The 22,716-nt window shown below is 38.3% G+C and overlaps 2 protein-coding genes across 4 annotated transcripts in view; one reads left to right on the top strand and one right to left on the bottom strand.

The window, feature by feature from the left end:
* SLC23A1 (solute carrier family 23 member 1) overlaps positions 1–4,806 on the top strand; it is an 11,569-nt gene extending 6,763 nt beyond the window's left edge. Inside the window, exons 14-15 of one of the 2 annotated variants that reach the window (XM_020908417.2) lie at positions 865–1,125; positions 4,387–4,806. In XM_020908417.2, coding sequence (XP_020764076.2) covers positions 865–1,106 — 242 coding nt within the window. In that variant the 3' untranslated portion in view covers positions 1,107–1,125; positions 4,387–4,806. Of the gene's footprint in view, positions 1–864; positions 1,126–2,794 lie in introns of both variants that reach the window. The other variant, XM_070465450.1, reaches the window with a different exon arrangement.
* On the bottom strand, positions 3,651–22,716 carry PAIP2 (poly(A) binding protein interacting protein 2). 2 transcript variants are annotated; one of them, XM_070465456.1, is made up of 4 exons: positions 22,601–22,716; positions 7,286–7,449; positions 6,063–6,242; positions 3,651–3,889 (listed from the first exon to the last, which is right to left on the bottom strand). In XM_070465456.1, the coding sequence occupies exons 2-4, from the start codon at positions 7,421–7,423 to the stop codon at positions 3,833–3,835; spliced, it is 375 nt and encodes a 124-aa protein (XP_070321557.1). In that variant the 5' UTR covers positions 7,424–7,449; positions 22,601–22,716; the 3' UTR covers positions 3,651–3,832. The 2 variants fall into 2 exon arrangements, with proteins under 2 accessions (XP_070321557.1, XP_020764077.2); XM_020908418.2 differs by lacking the exon at positions 22,601–22,716 and adding an exon at positions 22,301–22,439.

Genomic DNA, 22,716 nt, shown 5'->3' with positions numbered 1-22,716 from the left:
CATGCACTGGTGGTTGTGTCTGGCAGTGGTGAGGAGTGAGGTTGAGACACCCATCTGGTGCCACAGCTCCAGCTCCTCCTCCAGGTGGTCTCTCCCGAGATCCCAGCCCTTCTTCAGATTTTGGGATACATCTGGTTTCTCTACTCATGGGGTTTTTCAACCTGGCCTGCCAGTGTATGGAAATCTCCACTTTCTTCTACTTGTTTCCAACCTCATCTCTCTTGTGAAAACCTCAGAGAATTCACAAATCCCTCCCATACCTACTTCCCCCAATTTGTGAAAGACCTCTTGTGTATCCCTACCACCAACAAAGATTTTACTTAGCTTGACTTTCTGAGGTTTGTATTACAGTTTATTTTCCAAATATGGAATCATAATACTGAATATTAAGACTGATTACAAAAAAAAAAAAAAACTGATTACAGTATTTTAAAATATACCTTCCTACCTCCACAGCAGTCTGGGCACTACTTGGTCCCCATTGGCCCAGCAAACACCAGCCCCATACTCAAGGTGAAAGCTGACATTACTTAACCTTCTTCATCATAAAATTTTGTATAATAGTGCATATACAACTCCCACCAATGTTTCAAAGAAATTAAGACAATGAACTTAAAGCACTTAAGCACGGAGCATTATGGCACACTGTAGATATGCAATAAATGTTGATTATGTATAACCAGTATATTTTAGGGATCTCTAGAGCTCTAGGCAAGTTAGGAGCTGAGATCATAGATTCAACTTTGCTGGACCAGAGAACTGAGAATCACGATAACTCTGGAATTCTTCCCTCATGACTAGGTTATGGGGAGGGAAGGTAAGCAGAGGATTGCTGGCTCTGGTGACCCCTTTGTCCACTTGCAGGAAGCCCAGAAGAACGAGGTCTGATACAGTGGAAAGCTGGGGCCCATGCTGATAGTGAGATGTCTTCCAGCCTGAAAAGCTATGACTTTCCCATTGGGATGAGCATGGTAAAAAGAATTGCCTTTCTGAAATACATTCCTATCTGCCCGGTCTTCAAAGGATTTCCTTCAAGGTCAAAAAACCAGCTTCCAGTTCCAGAAGATATCCCAGAAGACAAAGAGACGGTGTACACCAAGGTCTGAAAAATTACTCCCAGGAAAGGTAGGACTGTGTTAAGTCTATGGCTTTTGTTGGAGGGTTGGAAAATCACATTCTTATGCTTTAACCAAAGAGACAACTACTCAAGTTTTGTCTCAACCTTGAGACAACTACTCAAGCTTCCATTTTTGTGACCTATTTGACCATTTTCAATGGAAAGGCAGACTAGGTAAAAAGTCACTATATGTATGTGGAACTTCTTAGCCGTTTTGTAGTGACAGTGGAACTTCCCAACAAGTGTGGGCCATTAACCCTGTAGGAGGTTAAAAGTATGCTGAAATACTGATCCTTTGGCCTTTGGATTTTATAGTGACAGTGGAACTTCCCAACAAGTGTGGGCCATTAACTGTGTAGGAGGTTAAAAGTATGCTGAAATATTGATCCCTTCAGCCTTTGGGTATCTGAACTGATACTGGGTCAACTGGAGCCCATGAGCCATAACCTGTAGCTATAGGCAACCTCATCCGTGCACTCCAGTATGATAAATTGTACTTCATGACATGGAAAAGGTTGAGAAATGACTGACACAAGTATATTAAAAATTCTCTCACATAAGGTGCCCTGTTTCAATAGTTCTAATAAAACCTCTACAAAACAGAATGATTTCAGTTACCCTAAAACTATGCCATACAGGCCCTAATGGGGTGATGTTGTCTCAAGGTCTTAAAAAAGGTACTTTTAATGTGCACATTGCCACAGATGGACAAGTTCCAACAAGGTGAGAGCTTAGCTTAGATGACTCCATGATAGAAAGTTCTAGTTAAGTGATTTATTACTTTGTACCAGGGGATGGTCTCAAATGTTTGATGTGTATTAACTAAATACACTCCTGAGATAGATACTGTTATTACTACCATTTTAACAAGGTGGAAACTAAGGCACAGAAAGGTTAAGGGACCTACCCACAATCACTGGAATCAAATTCAGGAAGTCTGGTTAGTCTTTGCTTTTAATCATTAGGTTACTCAAGTTTATAACCTCTAATTATATTGAATGATGATCATCTGGCAGTATGTGAAAATGAACTCATCTGCCCACCCATCTAGGCTTAGAGAAATGGTCTCTAACACTTACATACTTGGCAGCTTGCTGTGCCACTTGTGGTACTGAGCTAGTAGAGAACAGAGGGGGCTGGTGGTATTGTGGCTCCAAAAAGAGCAAGAGCCGAACAGGATCAGCTACTTCAGAGTCTTAAAAAACCTACCTGTTTATTAGCTTAGTAAGGGAGTCATTAAAAAAACACCGGGCACAGGTACTGACATCAAAGGACCATAGGGAAAATGTGAACCAGGACTGACTAGATGGCCTTCTTAATCTTGAGCCCTCCAAATTTAAGAATAGGGCCACAAGGCAGAATTATATATGGAACCAGGAAATTGCTAGTTGACTGACAGCCTATCCCAAATAAAAGATTATAAATTAGTTTGTGAGAGTGAAAAAGGGGAAGATCTAGGTGAATCCAAACAGCAAACCAGGCCAATCAGAGCAGCAATGGTTTGTGAAGGGCAGAAGCCAGTGGAGCTTATACTAGAGTAAGGTTACCAATATACTGGCCAGTCAGAAAGTTTCTTAACATAGATATATATGATTGCCTTGACACTGCAGCCTGAGGCGACCAAGGTGGGCTACGGAGGGGGCTATGGGATTTATTTTACTGCTATGTTTTGGACAGATACTTATATAACAACATACCTGACACTATGGAATCCAATAAAGCTTGCTCTCTCAGCAAATTTTGCCAACAAGGTTGTCCTGAGGGACTGGGCCCGCACTAAAGTGAGTATCACCACTTGAGTCCGTATTTCAACACCAATAAACACAAACATCAGTAGCTCAGTTCTACTATTATTTATTTTTTTAAATATTTTTGAAAAAATATAATTTTTTTACAATATTTTCAACTTAAACACTATTCACACTGAACACGTATGGCAGCTTAACCTACCCAAATAAGAAGTTTAAGAAGCCAAAACTGTTCTAGCTTTGTTAAAAGAAAAGTTGTGCTGCAGACTATTGTAGTGATGGTTAACAAAGCAAGGAAAAGCACCACTCAAATTATATAACAATTTCTTTGTTCAATTGAATTATGGGTTGGTCAAATGTTAGATTTTACACTGGTAATAGTTATGATGCAATGACTCCTTAGAAAAGGATGGAATTCTCAAATCACATACTATCTTAGATGTAACACTGGGATAATTCAGTATTTTCTTACATGATAACACACCGTAAAAGCTAGGAGACTTAGGCTCACTACCTTGTAACCTCAGTAACTAAAGACATACTTAAATGTCTATACTGAATTATTTCAATTAACCAGCAAGCCTTCTTCAGAAAAATGAGATTCTTTTTGATGGGAATGCAGATTTAAGACTGAACTGAGAAACTCACTTAACAAGTAGAATTTAATTTAGATTTAGAGATCATTTAATTTGGTGCTTTTGACACAACTTGACTGGTGCTTCTTTCCTTGCTGTCTTCATTTCAAGCCATGGGGCCAATTCTATTCTCAGTAAATGTTTGACAGCTTTTTACTTAATAACAGTCTCAGCACTTTTATTAAGCATGCAAGACTAACAAAACTTTGGCAATGCATAAGTGTAACACAGTGACAAGAGAGAGCTTTTACAATTAAGTCTTCTAATACTGCCTTCACAGTGTGGAAATTGTGCTACATCCACCAAAAGAGGGCCCCGTCTACTCAAATATTTTAGTACTTCACCCCAGGAACAAACTCCTTTGCATTTGGATTCAGATTGCTCTTGACCTGGAAAATAAGTACATAAAAAAGCAAATTCATTAAGAGATAGCTTCAGATACTCAGAAGCATTCAACCCAGATCCACATGCAAAACATCTTCCAAAAATAAAAGACAAAGGCAAGAATTCAGATGGTAAGGTAAAACTGAATTAAAAAACATCTATAGCAGTCAAAGAAGGAACCAGATCTAAGCTATGTATATTATATCAAATTTTATCAATTTCCTAAAAAGAAAGTAGGAATTGAAATTAAATTTGCTTAAGTGTAAGCAGAAACTCACTAACTGCACATCCACCAAAGGAATGTCTCAGAAAACAGGATTCTATTCATTTAACTATGATAGTTGACTTTCTTTAAACAGTTTCATACTATGCAAACATTAAACAAGTGTTGAAATGATGATTAAAGTAACTGGGGAATTGTTTATGGATTAATTTTACTTGATGATGCTCCTTGAAAATATGGAGTTGTCTTTTTACAATTGCTGTATTCTAATTCCCACAGGAAGCATGGTATATAACAGGAAAAGAAAACTACATGGGGAGTCAGAAGATCTAAGTTGGAACCCCAGTGCTGCTAACTAACTTCTTACGTAGGCCTGGATAAGTCACTCTCTGGGACTGTTTTTGTATCAGTTAGGGGAGGAATGGGCCAAAGCCTCTCAGAGCCTTAGAGGCTTATACCACCATCATTCTGTATTTCTAAATCTTTACTTTCCTAAGTAGATATGTTAGCATACAGGGAATAGCTGGAAATTTTCCTCTACCACATCTCTGAATGCAAATTGATCAAGACAAAAAGAAACCAGGACGGATTCCAGGGCCTGAAATGTAGGCATGCTGGCAGGATTTTAGATTGAATCTGAGCCCTCAACATTACTTACTTCAAAACCAAAGCATATTAAACAACATATTGGAGCAATAATTTAAGTTTCATAATTTAAACAATCATTCTCATCTCTCAAGGGAAATCAATCTAAACTTTGGGCAGATACAAAATAACGAGGTTAATCTCAAATAGACCGGGTCAAACAAACCAGTTTCTAGACAGTGGAATGATACTGGGTCCAGGTAAAGTTATATATTATGCCCAGGAAAGAGCTTTTTTTCCTCAGAGGAATCAGGATTATTTGTGGAGTGACTAATCCAGCCATAAGCAAGCATACCCCAACAGACTGTTCAGATCACATATCTGCCCAATTGGGTTACTGTCCTTTACTGCAACAAAAGCTATGCCACAATGTACATTTCAGTGTTCTCTATACAGCCCTTTAGGAAAACGGTTTCAAAATGTCTGAAAGGGCAGGCTGGTGGTATCCTCTGGGAGTGCTTTTAAAAATTAGCATGTCTAGATGATTGATTCTATGGATGGGATGTTCCTGAGAAAATTTCTGTTTTTAATGCTTCGTAGGTCATTATGATGTACAACCAGGTTAGGAAATCACTGCACAGTGAATAAGACAATTATAAAATGAATTCAGAGTCTAGGGGTATATTCCAGAGAACCGTCTTGCAGAAGCAACTAGAGATTGTCCATATGGAGAGAAAGTTTAACATCCTGACTAAATTATCTTCATTTTAGCAAAAGAATCATCAGGTTTTACTTTAGTATTGATGCTTAGTTATCACAGTTCCTGAAAAAACTTTTTACTACAAATAAACCATCAGCAATGAGACATTGGGAACAACTAAAAATATAAATAGGTTTGTGTTCCTTTTCTGCCAAGAGTTTATAAGTCTTTGTTAAATCACAATTCCAAACGGGGTTAGGGTAACTCAATGAAAATCCTGGGTTAGGAAAAAAATCTCCAAAATTTTACCTTTCAGAAAAAATTTGTAATTTCACCATATATTTAAGACAGGGCAAAACCTCTCCATCAAGCTAATTTTGCATAGGCAAAACACATGAACATACTTGTCCCTTTTGAATGACTGCTTTTAGACATTTACTGAAAGTAGTGTCAAGAAGTCTATTAGTAGTCTCAAACTAGCTCCAGAGTGCTGCCACAAGTCACTCCATATCATAAGTGAGACCAGGAGGCCTCTGCTTCCATAGTAAGAAGCAGTAGAATTTCTTAAGGGAAAGAGACGTAGAACTCTTCTTAAACAGATGGATGCTGGCTTTTCCACTTATGAGAAAGATGACCCAGGTTTTAAAAAGATGAAAAAATAACTCTTTACCACAAGATCTTCCAGGGAAGAGCCATCACTGATAACAAGGTCATTAAACTGGTCTTGGATTTGGTCCATAGTTTGTGGGAGATCTCGAGCTGGAATAAACCACTCATGTTCCTCTTCTTCTTCCAGCATTTCTTGGAAACAGCGTTCAATAAATTCTTCTTCCCATAACTCCTCTTCTATCTGGATTTATAATAAAGGGTAATTTATAGCATACTTGCTAAGATGACATCATTAGGAAAGGCTTAAAGTATCTTGAACTGAACCATTAAAAATCACAATGTCATACCTTCTTCGTTTGCATCTATGCTAAGGTAAAAAAAAAAAAATCTTTCCCATAAGACCTGGAAAGACCTACTTAGATTTTTGCTATGTCTTTACTTGTCATAGCAGAATATTCTTTCTTTCCACTAAAGGTAGCAGGGAAGAAGTAACAAAGAAGTGTTATTATGCAGGACTGGGTATCAGAATTACCTATGAAACTTCCCAAACTATACAAACCCTAAACCCACCCAAAAATGACTGGAAAAAAATTTTTAGAGGGCCAGCAACTTAAATGTCATTGAAATAGAAGACTACACTGCTTAACCTTTTTTAACACTCTTGAATATATATAACTAGGTATGGTCAAATCAAGCTGGCTACTGATGACCAAAGCCAGGATAAGGGAGAAACAAGACAAAAGATGAAAACAGGTACAAGAAATATGGGAATAAAGACATCTATCAATGTATGAGAGTTCTCTACAACATATGAGAATTCTCTAAAGAGAACAGTGGTGTCAGATTTGGGGGCTGGTCAGAACGAGAACCTTAGGTGAAAACCAGTACTTTGGTACTTGTGCCTGTCTACTCTGCAGTCTCTTGACTTTCACCGCAATAGGACAATCTGACTGGTGTAAGGTAGTGGTTTCCAAACCTTACTGCTCACTGGAACCACCTGAGACCTTAAAAAAAAAATAAGTTAACCAGGTCCCACCCTAAACTCTTTTGAATCAGAATTTCTGGGGTCAAGACACCGAAAAAAGCTCCCAAGGTTATTTCAATTGAGCGGTTAAACCTGGTAGTAATCAACATCCAAATAAAACAGGAGTGGTGGCACATAAATCCATGTATCTCATATATAAGGAACCAGGTGAAAAACACATTTCAGGGACAAGTACAATTATATTATTTGATGGTTGTCATGGGCTACAATAAAAAAGAATGTTTATACACAAAACTAACTTGTCTGTTGAATTCCTCTTCATTTTCCATCCACATGTACTCTGCAAATGGATTGTCATCTTCATGAGAATGACCATTAATTATCACATCTTCATTGATGATGCTTGGGCTAGTACTGCTGCGACTTGGATCTTTCATGGTTGGCGTTAGATGTAGTTTTTAACCTTAAAACAACAATACAGTTAATTTAGTCAGTCATTCTTTCAGTTCTTAGTGAGCATCTATTATTACCAGCCATCATGGTTAGGTATGAGATGCACATGATACCTTAATGAACATGGTAAACCAAGCATTTGGAAAGCTTCATTTTTCTCCTCAACGATTTTAATGTCTAAGGAATAACTGAGAATAGCCTAGATTCTAATAACAGTAAACAAAGGCAAACAATTATTTAAATGGAATCCCCAAACCATCCAGTTTTTAAAAAATAGAATATTCTATGTTCCATAAAACAAGCATGGTTTGGAAAATCGATATTAAAAAACCCAGGGGCTGGAAGTGAAAACAAACTTTTAATAACTTCTAGTTCCTTAGTTGCAAGGTATAGCTGTGGCTCTCTCCACTTCATAGCCCATTCTCTATTTGCTTTATCTTTGGGTCCATGTTGAGTTCCTCCATGTCTGGATTTCCCCACAGTGAGTTTTAGGCATCTAATCTCATACAGTAATCTTATACTCAATCGTATACTCTACTCAAAAGGGGATAACATGATCTAACCTAATTGATATATTGCAAGTTAAAAGTTTGAAGCATTAAAGTTCCAGATTCTACAATAGTCTGTCTGTGTGTGTACGCCCAGTCGATAAGTTGTGTCCAACTCTTTGTGACCCCATGGTCTATAGCCCACCAGGCTCCTCTGTCCATGGAATTTCCCAGGAAAGTATACTGGAAAGGGTTGCTATTTCCTACTCCAAGGGATCTTCCCGACCCAGAGATTGAACCCATGTCTCTTGTATCTCCAACAGTGGCAGGCAGATTCTTTGCCACTGTGCAACCTGGGACACCCCTACAATAACAGTCTGCCAATTCATTAACTCTGAAATTGCTAAAAAATGTGTTTACATAGAGCAAGAGAGACTTGTACATAAATCCAAACATTAGTGTGATTTATGCCAAAGGAAGGCAACAACTTACCTAATATGAAGATAAAGAGTTTAAAAAATGTCTTCTTACTCCAAAGTTGTCATAATCAAACTAAACACCAAACCCAAAATATACTAGAAGTAGTTTTCCTTCTTTGGGTAAGGTTCAGGGACAGACTCGCTCTATATATGTTGCCTGGCCCTTTAAACTCATTTTATGAACTTATCCTTAACAGGATAAAAAACTTACAGCTTTTCATATTATATGAATGTAAGTCTCTAAGCAGTGGGGGTGGGTGGGCCCAATTCTGATGCACATATGCATCTCCCCCAATACTGAATACTAATGACAATAGTATTGTGGTGCTAACATTTTTAGTTGTTAGGAAGTCCTGAATTAAGAATTACTGAGAGGGCTTCCCTGGTGGCTCAGCGGTTAAGAATATGCCTGCCAGTGCAGGAGACACGGGTTCGATCCCTGATCTGGGAAGATTCCACATGTCGTAGAGCAATTAAGCCTGTGCACCACAACTACTGAGCATGTGCTCTGTAACAAGAGAAACCACTGCAATAAGAAGCTGGCGCACTGCAACTAGAGAGTAGCCCCTGCTTGCCACAACCAGAGAAGAACCTGCTCAGCAACGAAGACCCAGCACAGTCAAAAAAAAAAAAAAAAAAAGAATTACTGAGAATTCTGCCTTACTTAGTGTTGTATGTGTATGGAAAAAAAGGCAGAGACAGACTGAGATTTCTGTGCGAGGGTGCGGGGTAGAGGGCTTCCCAGGTGGCTCAGTGGTAACCACTCCACCGGCCAATGCTGTAGCTGTGGGTTTGACTTCTGAGTTGAGAGGATCCCCTGGAAGAGGAAATGGCAACCCACTCCAGTATTCTTGCCAGAATAATTCCATGGACAGAGGAGCCTGGAGGGCTACAGTCCATGAGGTCACAGAGTCGGAACACTACTGAACACACGCACAGTGTGGGGTAGAAAGAAAACACGATTTGGGTTAGGAAACTGAAGCACTATGAAAACAGACACAACAGAAAACAGATGAGAGATATCCTTGATATTTTTATTTATCATTAAACTTGGATTAAATAAACCCTCATATTTTGATAACAAGTTCTGACTAAACAGCAATCAGTTCCTCTAAATTACTCATTCTTATATATCAGGCTACCAAACATTTATATGCTCATCTTTAAACAAATTACATTTTAGAGTAGACTCAAATATTATGAAAAGAAGGAGGTCAATTCTGCTTTGCAACTTGACGGAACTTTGTTTACTCTGCACATGAACCGATCATTAAACTATGTTCAAATACATCTCAATTTACAACAGCTTTTCATTATTTTCCCAACACGTATCCTATCTCAACTCATACCCATTAAATCCTACCTTTCAGAAGACCACAGTATTAATAAGTGACTTATATTTTTAGTTAAAAATAGCAAATAAAAATCATGTTTAGCAGAGTACAGGACATTCAATATTCAAGTAGAACTGAACAGTTAAGTAGCAATTATGTGTGAGACCTGTACTAGAAATACCATTAACTTGTTTTTGAATATGCTTTAAGTGACTATAGTAGTATATAAATACAAACTTTTTAAAGAAAAAGTGTTTTCCATACATTTCATGAGCATAAGCTTATGTTAACAATGAAAACCTGCACCAGCAAATTCTACAGTCTGGGAATTTCAAGGGAACCCCTCCCTCCTTGTTTGATGCCAACCAGTAACAAAATATAAATAGTGCTTAGCAAAAAGGGCCCAAGCCCTGCATTTGACATGTCTCTAGGTCAGCTTTTTGCCCATTATCACCTCACCAAACAACCCGTGGCTTTGGTACAGATCCCACTGCAAGTATACGAAGGACAGTAAATAAAATTTAATTGTCAAGCAATACTTGGGAAACAAATCATAACCGGAACCAGTAAAATCAACTGGAGCCCGGGCACTAATCTTACATCTTAAGATAGCTGAGGAAGGAACAACTGCTGACCAGATTTCTGCTACAGCCAGTCAAGCGAAAAGCCAGAGAGGGGTGAGGATCATTTACTTTCAGAACATTGACAGGTCTACAATTACTGAGTGTAAGGTGTTTTAATACAAGGTATTGTTATCAGATTTTAAATTTTCTTCTATGACCTGTTCTTGATTCTTCTTAGACCACACAGTTTATATTATGTCCTATGTATGTTTTGGGGCTTCCCTGGTGGCTCAGAAGGTAAAGAATCTACCTGCAATGCAGGAGTCCTGGGTTCGATCCCTGGTTGGGAAGATCCCCTGAGAAGGGAATGGCTACCCACTCCAGTACTCTTGCCTGGAGAATTCCAAGCACAGAGGAGCTTGGTGCCCTACAGTCCATGGGGTTGCAAAGAATCGGACATGACTGAATGATTAACACACACACATGTGTTTTGCTATTACTTGAGTATATAGTTCAAATACTGTAAAATTTATTATTTTAAATTGGCATTTGTCAAAAACAGTTAAAGGCAAATATAGTAGCCAGTGCCAGCAAAGCGTAACAGTTGGGGCAAAAGGGAAAGGAAGATCGGCTGGTGAAGGAGATGCTTTGGGAATAAAGGCTTTGAAAAGCTCCTACATATTCTGGGAAACCTAAGAGGACACAGGCATGCCCAGTGCTGGCAGCACACTCAGTAAAGACCTGACAAGACTATTCAAGCTTCAGGCTCTGCACATAAAAAGGTTAAGAAGACTTGTAAAGTGCTCAAGTGTTAAAGGTGGGCCTCAGCATAGAGCAGCAGATTTGAGTGGGGAAAGAATCAATAAACTTGGTAAATCAATAAGGATTATTCAGTCTGAAAAACATAAAAAATAATGAAGATTTAAAAATGAACAGACCCCAAGAGATCAGTAGGATACCGTTACATGTACCAATATATGCATGATGGGAGACCCAGAAGAAGAGAGAGAGTGAAGAATAATGGCCCCTAATGCCTCCAACTTGATGAAACCTATCCAAGAAGCTCAAGGAATTCCCAAGCAGAATAAACTCAAAGCAATCCACATGGACACACTGTAATCAAGTTACTCAAAGTCAAAGACCAAAAGAGCATCTTCAAAACAACAAGATTAATAGATGATTTCACATCAGAAACTAGAGGCCAGAAAACAGGACAACACATATGAAGGGATAAAAGGGGCGGGGGGGGGGGGGTAACTAAAACATTCCCAGATAAGTAAAAAAGTGAGAGTTCATTCATTACCACTATACCTGTCTTATAGGAAGAGCTAAACTGAGTCCTTCACATTGAAATAAAAAGAATACCAGCATTAACTTGAATTCACTGGAAGAAATAAACAGTGGTAACTATACAGTAAATACAAAAGTCACTAATAGATTTCATGCTTTATAACTCCTCTTTTTCTCTACATGAAACTAAAGTAGCATTAGTTCACACTAGTTACAAACTAAGGCGTTATTTGTAATGTCCAGGGTAACCACTAGGAAAAACCACCAAAAAAATCACTCCAGTATTCTTGCCTGGAAAAGTCCATGGACAGAGGAGCCTGGCAGGCTGCAGTCTATGGGGTTACATGACTGAGCATGGGTGCACGAGGGTGGAGGGAGATGGATTGGTAGCAATAAACCAGTAGGAAAAAAAAAAAAAAACCACCAAAAAAATATATAGTGTAAGGTGTACCGCTGAGATATACCATCATCTTATTAAGAGGCAGTCCAAAAGCGGCATCTTCAAGTCAATGAGCTCAAATCTATATATATTAGTTTCTTGTGGTTGATAAAAAGCTTCTCTCTAGAACAAAACCAACAGAAACTTAAACAGGAACTCCTGAAAACAAAACAGAAGCACCTAATTTGCTTGAGTGATGTTTGAGGGCACAATGTATATAATGACTTGACAAATACAGTTAAAAAAAAAAATTTGAGAAGTAAACCATAACAATCTGTTGCTGTCTTGTCTTTGTTCATGATTTAATGGAAACCACTTAAAAATTGGCAGAAATGAACAGAGAAAACCCATAATTCCCTTACCCCAATTTTTAATGTTCATATTTGCTTCAAAGAACATTTATTCTGCTTCAAAGAACATTTATTGCTTCAAAAAAATTTATTTTTATTATTTAAAATCCTAAAATTATCACAAAATATAATTCAAAACTTTTAATCTTTAGCCTTAATCTCATAAAAGGATTTCTAAAACATAGTAATACTAATTCAGAACAAGCAATATTAAATTACTAATACTAAAAATCTAGTAGTTGTAAGAATACATCTAATAAGATTTTCGTAAACAAAAATCACAAAATGGTAAAACAACAATCTATCAGTGTTTTCAATAATCATTTAAAAAATTCTGGATAATGGGTCTTTGCACATAGTTAGGAAATTTTGTTGGAAAAGGAAGCATTAAAGTGAAAAAACTGTTTATGTACAAAGTAGACCCTACTTAAACAGGTCTTAAGTTTTTTCCTTTCCATCTTCAATCTTACCCAGAGGTAATAAATTTTAACAGCTTAGTGTATGCCCTTTCATATTTCTTTGCTTATAGAGACACACACAAAGAATTTATACATTTTAATAGAATCATGCTAAACTAATATATTACATGAAAGATCCTTACTAGTCAATATGCAAAAGTATACTTTATTTTTTAATGGATACAGTAGCAATTATTCAACCATTTCTTCTCTGATGCACGTTTACATTTCCAGTCTTTTCATTACAAATAATCCTGCTTTGATCACCCTTGTACACATATCCTTTTCTAGTTGTGTTTTCTGTAGGATACATTCTGGTAAGTGAGAATAACCGGGTCAAAGGCCATGTGTAATTGTAGCTTTAAAAGACAGATTATATGTCAAAAATATTATGGTAATGTACATTCCTATAATAAGCTGGGTGCTCCCATTTCTCTGCATCCTCAACAGCTCTCTATATAATCAATATAGCATTTTACTTTTGCAAACAGGTGAGCATAAAAGAATCTCACTGTTTTCCTCTACAGCTGCCAGTATATGTTCATCTTGTTTAGGAAATCTTTTCCTATCTTGAGGTTTTATTTCCTTTATTTTCTCTCAGTATTTTTATAGTTTCTTTTTTATATTGAAACCTTAAAAAAAAAACCAAACCAAACAAAAACCCAACTATTTCCATTATTTTTAAAATATATTTTTACATATTTATTTGGGTTACTGGGCCTTAGTCATGACTAAGGGATCTTTAGTTGCAGCATGGGGAACCTATTTCCCTGACCAGAGATTGAACCCAGGCCCCATGCACTGTGAGCATGCACAGTGTCTTAAGACACTGGACCACCAGGGAAGTCCTCTAAATCTTTGATTCATGTGAGCATTACTTTGAATATGATGTAAAATATCTATATTCATCACTATTTAAATGAAAGTTTGTTCCTCAGGTTTATCATGATCAAATTCCTACTATACTGTTTCCTTGTTCTATGACGGTATATTGTATAATGTTTTATCCCCAACTTTTATTTTGAAGGATTTTAAACTTAACAAAAAAGTCATAATAATAGTATCATGAACACTTGTACCTTTCATCTAGATTCATCAACTATTAGCTTTTTGCCAGTTTTCTCTATACAATTTTTTTGGCTTAACCATCTGCTACGTTGCAAACCTTTCATCTTCAAATATTTCAGCACAGTATCATACTGTTTTGAAAACAGTAGCCTTTCAGTAAGTTTGAATACCTAGTAGCACATATCCCTTAGCAACTTTCTTGGGGGAGAGGGGAATCTTGCACTTTCATCTTCGTATCAATTTTAGAATTGTCCATAACAGTCTGATAGGAATTTTACTAAAAATCTGCAGTTTAATCAGCATCATGTTTTTTATGTTAAGCCCTCTGGCCAGGAAGATGGCATATCCATTTACTTGGAAATGTTTTAATTCCTTAAAGCATAAATGAATCAGAACTTTGTACCAATAGTGGTAGACTAGATTATTTACAGTCTTCCCACTAAAAGTGCTGGATAACATATTCCTAAAGGAACACTCAAAAGTGTTGAAAGGTAAGTAAAGTGGGAATTCAAAGAACAAAGTGGAACTTTTAAACACTGAGGCTGCCTCTGCACTGAGGGCTTCTGCCTATTAGGCTTCTGTGAGTTGACCTTGGATGCTTTGTGGGCCAAAAGGCATATAGGAAAGGTGGAACAGGAGATCCTCCCACCCTAAGCTGGGACCCTAAAGGGCTATACACTCAGGTTAAGGGTGAACCAAAAATGACTCCCACTCCCCACCAAGCAAATCAAAAGGAAAAGGTGGAAGGGAACACAGACACTGTGACTATGGCCGGACCTCTTATGGATAGGAGGAATAAATTCTCATCACCTGGGAGGTCCAGAACATTCCAAGTCATGAACTGAGTATAAAGTGGCCCTTAATAGGCAGTGTCCCTAGTGCCAGAGCCTGGCAAAAGCAATGTAAAATTCCTTGGGAGAAAGGCATCTTCATTCTAGGCCTTAAGAACCTCAAAAAATAAATCTTTAAGGCCAATGAAGAGTTCAAAATGAAAGACAACCAAATTCAAAAGGCAAAAACAAAGATACAATAAGCAAGAAGCAGTGCAGTTTACAGAAAGCATAATCAAAACTCATGTAGCATGTTGCCACTCATGTGGCAAATGATCATTACATATCAAGCTTGAAAATATCTTCAGAAACAGCCAAATATAAAAAGTGCACATAGTAGATTTGGAAAACAGCCAAATGATGATATATAAAAATCACAACATAAACAAAAATATAATGGGTTTGGCAGCAGACTAGATCTGTACAACAGAACTGAAGATAAAAGAAGTATCCAGAAAAGGGCAAAAAGATAAAAAATACAAGACGGTTCAAACAATATAGATGGCAGAGTGACAAGTATCAAGTTCCAAAAGAAAATAACTACAAACCCAGACTATGAGAACGCTACATAAAATAGTTTTCAAAAAAATGAACTAGGAATTTTTCCATCCTTATATTCAGGAATTGTTTGAATAACAAGAATTATGGGATCCCCAAAGACAAATGAATCTAAAATTATAAGAGCTTGGGAGTTTTAAAACTAGTACATTATTAACAACCTTTAATTTTCTCGTGTTTTGATAGGTCTATTGAGGTTTTCTACATGTATGGATGTGAGAGTTGGACCTAAAGAAGGCTGAACGCTGAAGAATCGACTATTTCAATCTGTGGTGTTGCAGGAGACTCTTGCGAGTTCCTTGGTTCAAGCCATTCAATCCTAAACGGAATCAACCCTGAATATTCATTGGAAGGACCGAAGCTGAAGCTGAAGTTTCAATACTTCGGCCACCTGATGCGAAGAGCTGGCTCATTGGAAAAGACCCTCATGCTGGGAAAGGCTGAAAGCAAAAGGAGGAGGAGGTAACAGAGGATGAAATGGTGAGACAGTATCACTGACTCAATGGACATGGATTTCAACAAACTCCAGGAGAGGATGAAGGACAGGGAAGCCTGGAGTGCTGCAGTCCATGGGGTCACAAAGAGCCAGACATGACTTAGCAACTGAACAACAACAGACCTCTATGGTTAACTACAGTAATTTTTATTTCACTAAAATCTCATTTCTCCAGAATTTCAATTTTGTTACAACAAAAACTAATTTCTCCTATTTCATAGCTAATTTGCCTATGTCCCTCTTTTCTGTGATAAGGCTGACATGGGATTTATTGTAAGGAAAAAAAATACCAGCTTTACAATTTGCAGAACACAGTGAGTGTGATAAACTCTTCATACAAGTAAAAGAGGGGTGTGTGTGTGTGTGTGTTCACAATTTGCAAATGTATAGAATCTCTGGAAAGGTAGAAAAGAAACAGAACCAAATCATATCTGTTAAGGGAACTTTATTTAGAATAAAGACCTAGTACAACTCAAAAGACCAACCAACCAATTCGAAAATGGGCAAAACATCTGGAAAGTTATCCAAAGGCCAAAAAACTGAAAAGATGCTCAGCATCCTTAATGATCCGGAAAATGCAAATCAAAACCATGAGATAATACTTTATATTAGTGGAAATATGGAAAAATTGGAACCCTCATTTGCTGCCAGTGGGAAAGTTAAAATGGAAAACAGTCTGGTAGCTCCCCAAAAGATTAAACAAGGAATTCCCTTATAACCCAGCAATTCCACTCCTGGGTATATTCCCAAGAGAAATAAAAATAAGTATCTACATAAAAACTTACACAGGCACAATGTTCATAGCAGCAGTATTCTTAATAGTAAAAAAATAGATCCAACTCAAAAGTCCACCAGCTGATAGATGGATGAATACTGAAAACATCATGCTAAATCGAAGAAGTCAGTCACAAAGGAACACATATTGTATGACAGAACATGGACATAAGATTTCTTTTTGGGGTAATGAAAATGTCCTAAAACTGACTGTGGTGATGGAAGTACAACTCTGGTAATATACTAAAGACTACTATATACTTTAAATGGGTGAGTTGCATGGTATGTGAACTATAGCTCAGTAAGAGCTGCTAAAAACAAAACTGAGAATATGGTTGCCTACATGGAGCTGAGGGTTCCCCCGGTGGCTCAGTGGTAAAAGAACCAGCCTGCAATGGAGGAGATCCAGGTTCGATCCCTGGGTTGGGAACCTGGAGGAGGGTATGACAACCCACTCTAGCATTATGCTGGGGAAAGTTCATGGACAGGCTACAGTCCAGGGGGCTGCAGTCAGACACTCGACCAGACTGTCGCAGTCAGACACTCAGACTGAGCATGCATGCACAGGGAAGAGTGCAAGATGGCTACGGAAACATTTTGTATTGTTCTTTGGGAATGGAAAAATTAAAAATTCAAATTTTTAAAAATTCAATTTTAATAAAGCTCCTGCTTTTGGTTTTATTGGTCTTTTCTACTTACCTCATTAATCTCAGTTTTCTCACATTATCTCCCTTTCCTTTCAACATAACTTAAACTTGTTGCTCTTCATTTTTACAAGTTGACATTTTCATCCTTTTATAAATAAAAATTTTGTCTATGAATTTTCCCTAGAAGTGTTAACACAACACAGTTATCAAGTTTAGGTAATTACAAATTATTTAATTTATATGCAGAAGAATGTTCTTAATTTCCAAGTGATTAAGGTTCTTTTGGTTACCTTTTGATGCCTGATTTCTATTTTTATTTTACTATGTTATAATAAAATGCAGCCCGAAAACCTTCACTTCGGGGAACTTATTACAGTTCTGTTTGCAGACAACTGTTTTTGCTGTAAAATGTTCTTTGGGTCTAAAGAGAAAAATGTGATTTGTATTTGTTATCTTTTTAAAATTTCTTTTTAAAAAAAAATCAGAAGTATGGTTGCTTTATGATGCCAATATCTGCTGTACAGCAAACTGACTCTGTTACACATACAGACACATGGCTATACATTAGGACAATATACAGGACTATACATAACCTATACATAGGACTCTGCTGTTGTGATTTCTATTTCTAACATAAAAAATGATGTATATATATTAGGCTAATTCTGTTAAATCCTGAAAGTGATGTATTCAAGTCCTCTACTATACCAAGTAGATTACTTAACCCAGTCTGAGACTCTTGTCTCATAGGGAATTAACATTTCTGGTAACTGATGTTTGGTAGTCTTCCATCATAATTTCATATTTACCTTTATTATAGATTTTTTATACTATTTCTGTAGTGTTTATTTTCCTACTTAAAGCAGATTAAAAAAATATTTATTTTCTGTAACTTAAAAACTACTGCAGAATCTCAGTTGGGTTTTTCACCCCAGTGTAAGTATAAAGGTGTACAGCACAATGACTTGACTTGTATCTACTGTGAAATTAAATAGTTTGAATAGTTTCCTATCAATTAAAAATATACTCTATACACCTTCAACCAATTCAAGACATTTTGAATGCTTTACTTTCCTTTCTCAATATACCCAACCCCATCTCTGCTCCAGACAAGGCAAGACCTTTAGAATTTTACTTACCCGTTTTCTTGTCCCACCCCACATCCTGAGCTTTGTAAAAATAATCTAGCACTGTTAGAGCTACACTATTAGATTTTCTCTTAGAGTATATAGATAATCATCTTGCTTTAACTTGCTTTGGCTTAATATTTCTCCAAAAGATTACCTGAGGATATACAAATTTCTAGGCTACTACGTATCTTAAAGTCTTTTGCAATGAATTTTCTTTCTTTTGTAAACATGCTGTTTAGCTAAGAGCCTTATATTCAGATATTTCTCCAGGGACTTCCCTGGTGGCCCAATGGTTTAGAATCTGCCTGCCAATGCAAGGGACGCAGGTTAGATCCCTGGTCTGGGAAGATCCCACACCCTTTGAGGCAACTAAGATGGTTCATCACAGCTACTGAACCTGGGTTCTAGAGCCCGTGATCCACAACTACTAAAGCCTATATGTGCTCTGCAACAAGAAAAGCCATGACGATGAGAAGCCACCACAATGAGAAGCCCATGCACAGAAACTAGAGAAAGCCCACATGCAGCAACAAAGACCCAGTGCGGTCAAAATAAATAAAAAATTTTTTAATTAAAAAAAAAAAAAGAAAGAAATTTCACCAGATTTTGGTTAAGAGCAGTTTTTTCCTGCTATCTGGCACTTTAAATCTACAAACTCTTTTCCTCAGCTGTTTTTTGCCATTTAATTGGTTTCCAGCAGTGTCTATACATTTATAGTCCCTACAAAATTTTTAAATATGAAAATAAATCTTTTAAGTTTTAGAAAGTTTCCCCCTTTTTCATCTCTTAATAACTATCATTAACCACTTCATGAGGTATGTAAATAAAATTATACTATATACCTTAAACTTATACAGTGCTATATTTCAATTATATCTTAATAAAACTGGAATAAAAAATTAAAACATTAACTCTTAAAGAAATTCTCATTAAAATTCAAACAGAATTCTCTTTCTGCTTCTTTCATTAAACTGACTCCACAAGGAATTTCCTGGTGGTCCAATGGTTACAACTCTGGGCTTCCACTGCCAGGAATCAGGGATCAATCCCTGGTGGGGGAACTAAGATCCCACAAGCCGAATGGTGCCGCCAGAACCCCCACAAAAAAACAAAAAGAAACTGACTCCACAGACTTATCACCTTTTCTTATTCCACTGGACTCTGAACTACTGTAGGCTCTTTAAACTTATTTGTTGTTTTATACACATATATTGTATACGTATGTATTTTAGTGAAAGAAGATATAGAAATTCTGCATCAGCTTCTATATTTAATTCAGAAGTCTGTGGGCAGCACTGAATTTTTTTAATGTTTGGCAGTACAAAATAATGATTAAAAGCATGGGCTCTGGAACGAGGCTGCCTTTCTAGAAATGTAATGTTTCAGGTTCCCTATCTATAAAATGGATAATAATAAGAGTAGCTAGGCAAACAACCTAGCAGATAACAGTATTACTAAACATGTAGAACAATTAAGATTGCTAGGGCAAAGTATAAGATAAAAACAACAGGTCCAACCACTTGTAGGAGTGAAACAATGTCACAGAAAAATCGCAAAGACTATAACCCTGATGTCAACTGCAGTGTAACTAGGTTATTCAGGTAAGAAAAAGGATGGTACAACACGGCTGAAAAAGGCTCGAAGTGCATCACAAATACCATCCTTATTTATAAAAACTGATACAAAAAAGAAGCAGAGTCAGTTCAAATAAATCCACACTATCCAACTTGGTAGCCACAGCGACTTGTTGCTATTTAAATTTAAATTAATTTTAAGGCAAAAGAAGAGGTTGGCAGAGGATGAGATGGTTGGATGGCATCACCGATTCAATGGACATGAACCTGGGCGAACTCCAGGAGATGGTCAAGGCCAGGAGTGCTGCAGTCCATGGGTTCAAAGAGTCAGACATAACTTGGTGACTGAACAACAATTTTAATTCCATACAATCAAAATTTTAGTTCTTCGGTTACACTCGCTACATTGCAGGTGCTCAACAGACATGTGCTCAGTAGCTATCTTACTGGACAGCACCATTATAAACAATGAGGAAATTAAGAAAAAAGATTGAGTTACTGATAGTGAATCTCAGACTGTATCATACATCAAACCTTAATGTATCTGTGCAACAGGGTGATCCAGATCACCAAGACAACTTGGACAACTTTCATTGTGGATTGGGTTCAAATCCCAGATATGCCATTAACCACCTAGAGGACTCTGAATATGTTACTAAATCACAGGCAGCATGCTACAGAGGTTAAGAGCACATAATCTCTGCTTGGACTTGAATTCCAGCTCTTATTAGTTGTGTAACACTGGGCAAGTTACTTCACATCGCTCTTTCATTTATAATCTTCATTTTACAGTAGTACTTGCTGCCTAGAGACACTAAAGACTAAACACTTGTAAAAGTACTTTGAACAATGCCTTGCATTACTAAGGGCTATAGAACTATGTGCCTAATAAAATCTCTCAAGTTTCTACTGATTTCAAAATGGGCAGGATAAAACTTACTCTCCCTGCTTATTTCACAAGTTAAAATAAAAATGAAAATCACCTTCCATGCCATAAAGAAACAGAAAAGCAGGCTACACCTTTGGGAGAGTTACCTATTTTTTTTTTTTTTTTTTTTGGTCAAAGACACCTACTTGTGAGAAAAAATTAAGTTCTGTTCAAGTTCACAATTAACAAGTGGTATAAACAGCGTAATTTGCTCAAAATATCCTCTCACAGACCAGAACAGAAACACAAAATAGCAAACACCAGGAATCTCATTAAAACCCTTAGAGAACTTTATTTGCATACATAACCTGCAGCCCATGAAATTTCAAAGGCTATTTAAAGAAAACTCAAATCAACACCTGACCAACTGCTCAACGCAAACTGTGAAAAATCATACCACCAGGTTAATTAGACAAGATTAGCCAGCATATGCAAAATGGGAATTTGTCTTCTGTTGAAATGTCAAAAGCTGTCAGCTGTTAGACCTTCATCCACGGCATACTGGATGCCAAATTCTTTCTAGAGTTTGTGGTTTCTGTGAGATGACGGCGTTGCAAAACCAGGGAAAAGACAACGAAAGGAAGCAGAGAAGGCCCCTTTTTGCAGTTACAGAAAATACCAATGCTGGCTGCTTCAACAAATGTTTTGAAACAAACAGCTTTACCACAAGCTATATATTTTTGATGGTGCGAGAGAATAAGCATAGTACAGAGAAACTAAAAAGTAAAAGAACCAAAATTGAAAAACGTGAATTGGCTGAGCCCTTAAAAGTTCAACTGGCTCAAAACAGTCCTGAGTAGGAGTTGACAGTACTCCAAAGGACCTCCTAATCTGAGCACTAAAAATAAGGGGTAGGGGATGTCGAAGAAACTGGAGAAAATAGAAAGGTACAGGCTCACGGACGGTTACAAAACGCTCTACTAGTATGCAAGGCAACCCGCCAGTCCCTCCGCCCCTTTCTCTTCCCCCACCCAAGCTTCAGGAGAAGCGCGCAAGCGCAGCAAGAAGGGGCAGCGCGTGGCGACGCGCAGGCGTAAAGTGGGGAGAAACAATGAGCTTTGTTGCCGAGGCGGCAGCGGGGGGCAGGGGAAAAGGGTACCGGAGGGGGGTGAAGGGACTGCGGTGGGGGTGGGGGCTCGCGAGAAAGTGCTATCCCGGCAACCATCGCGCGCCACTGAGGACCCGGATAGAGAGCTGCGAGATCCAAATCATAAATAATAATGACAATGAGAAAAAAAAGTGACGGCCATTTCTCAAAGAATAAAGAGACTAAATCGGTCCAAGATCATCTCTCAGACTCAACTGGAAGAGGCAAGGAACCACGGGGCCCATATGGGCTTGGTGGCCAACGACCCAGGGGACCCTCTAGGCCCCTCAGCCGTCGCCGAGGTGGTGTCCCTCGACCGCCGGGGCCGCCGCACCCTTCTCGCCGCTCCGCCCGAGGGAACCCCTCACCCAGTGCACGGCAGCGGGGACGGCAGCCAACGAATCCGGTCGGCCTCCGCGGATCTCCACAGGCAGCGCCGCTCCCCCGCTCGACGCGCGCTTCGCCCGCAGCCTCCCTTCTCCAGTCCAAACAAACACCCCAGCCCGGAAGTGACTTCACTTCCGCCGCTGCCTCCGGCCCCGCCTCTCACCCAATCTGCGCTGCCCCCCGAGTCCACCAGAGAGCGCGCGCGAGAGAAAGGGCGACCCCCAAAGTTCTTGTCGCCAAAGCGGCACACTTGTGCATGCGCACAGGCCTTTCCTCCGTACCCTTGTGACCGCGGGGAACGCTGGGAATGCTGTCACGTTTTCTTAGGAAAACCGGAGTGGAGCTGGGCCGGTGTCCCCACACGCGCCCATTCTTCAAGAATGATGGGATGCAGTGA

Source organism: Odocoileus virginianus, chromosome 3 (genome assembly GCF_023699985.2).
Source record: "Odocoileus virginianus isolate 20LAN1187 ecotype Illinois chromosome 3, Ovbor_1.2, whole genome shotgun sequence".
Taxonomy (NCBI): Eukaryota; Metazoa; Chordata; class Mammalia; order Artiodactyla; family Cervidae; genus Odocoileus; species Odocoileus virginianus.
Note: the sequence above shows the minus strand (reverse complement) of the source record. Positions and strands in the feature narration are given on the sequence as shown.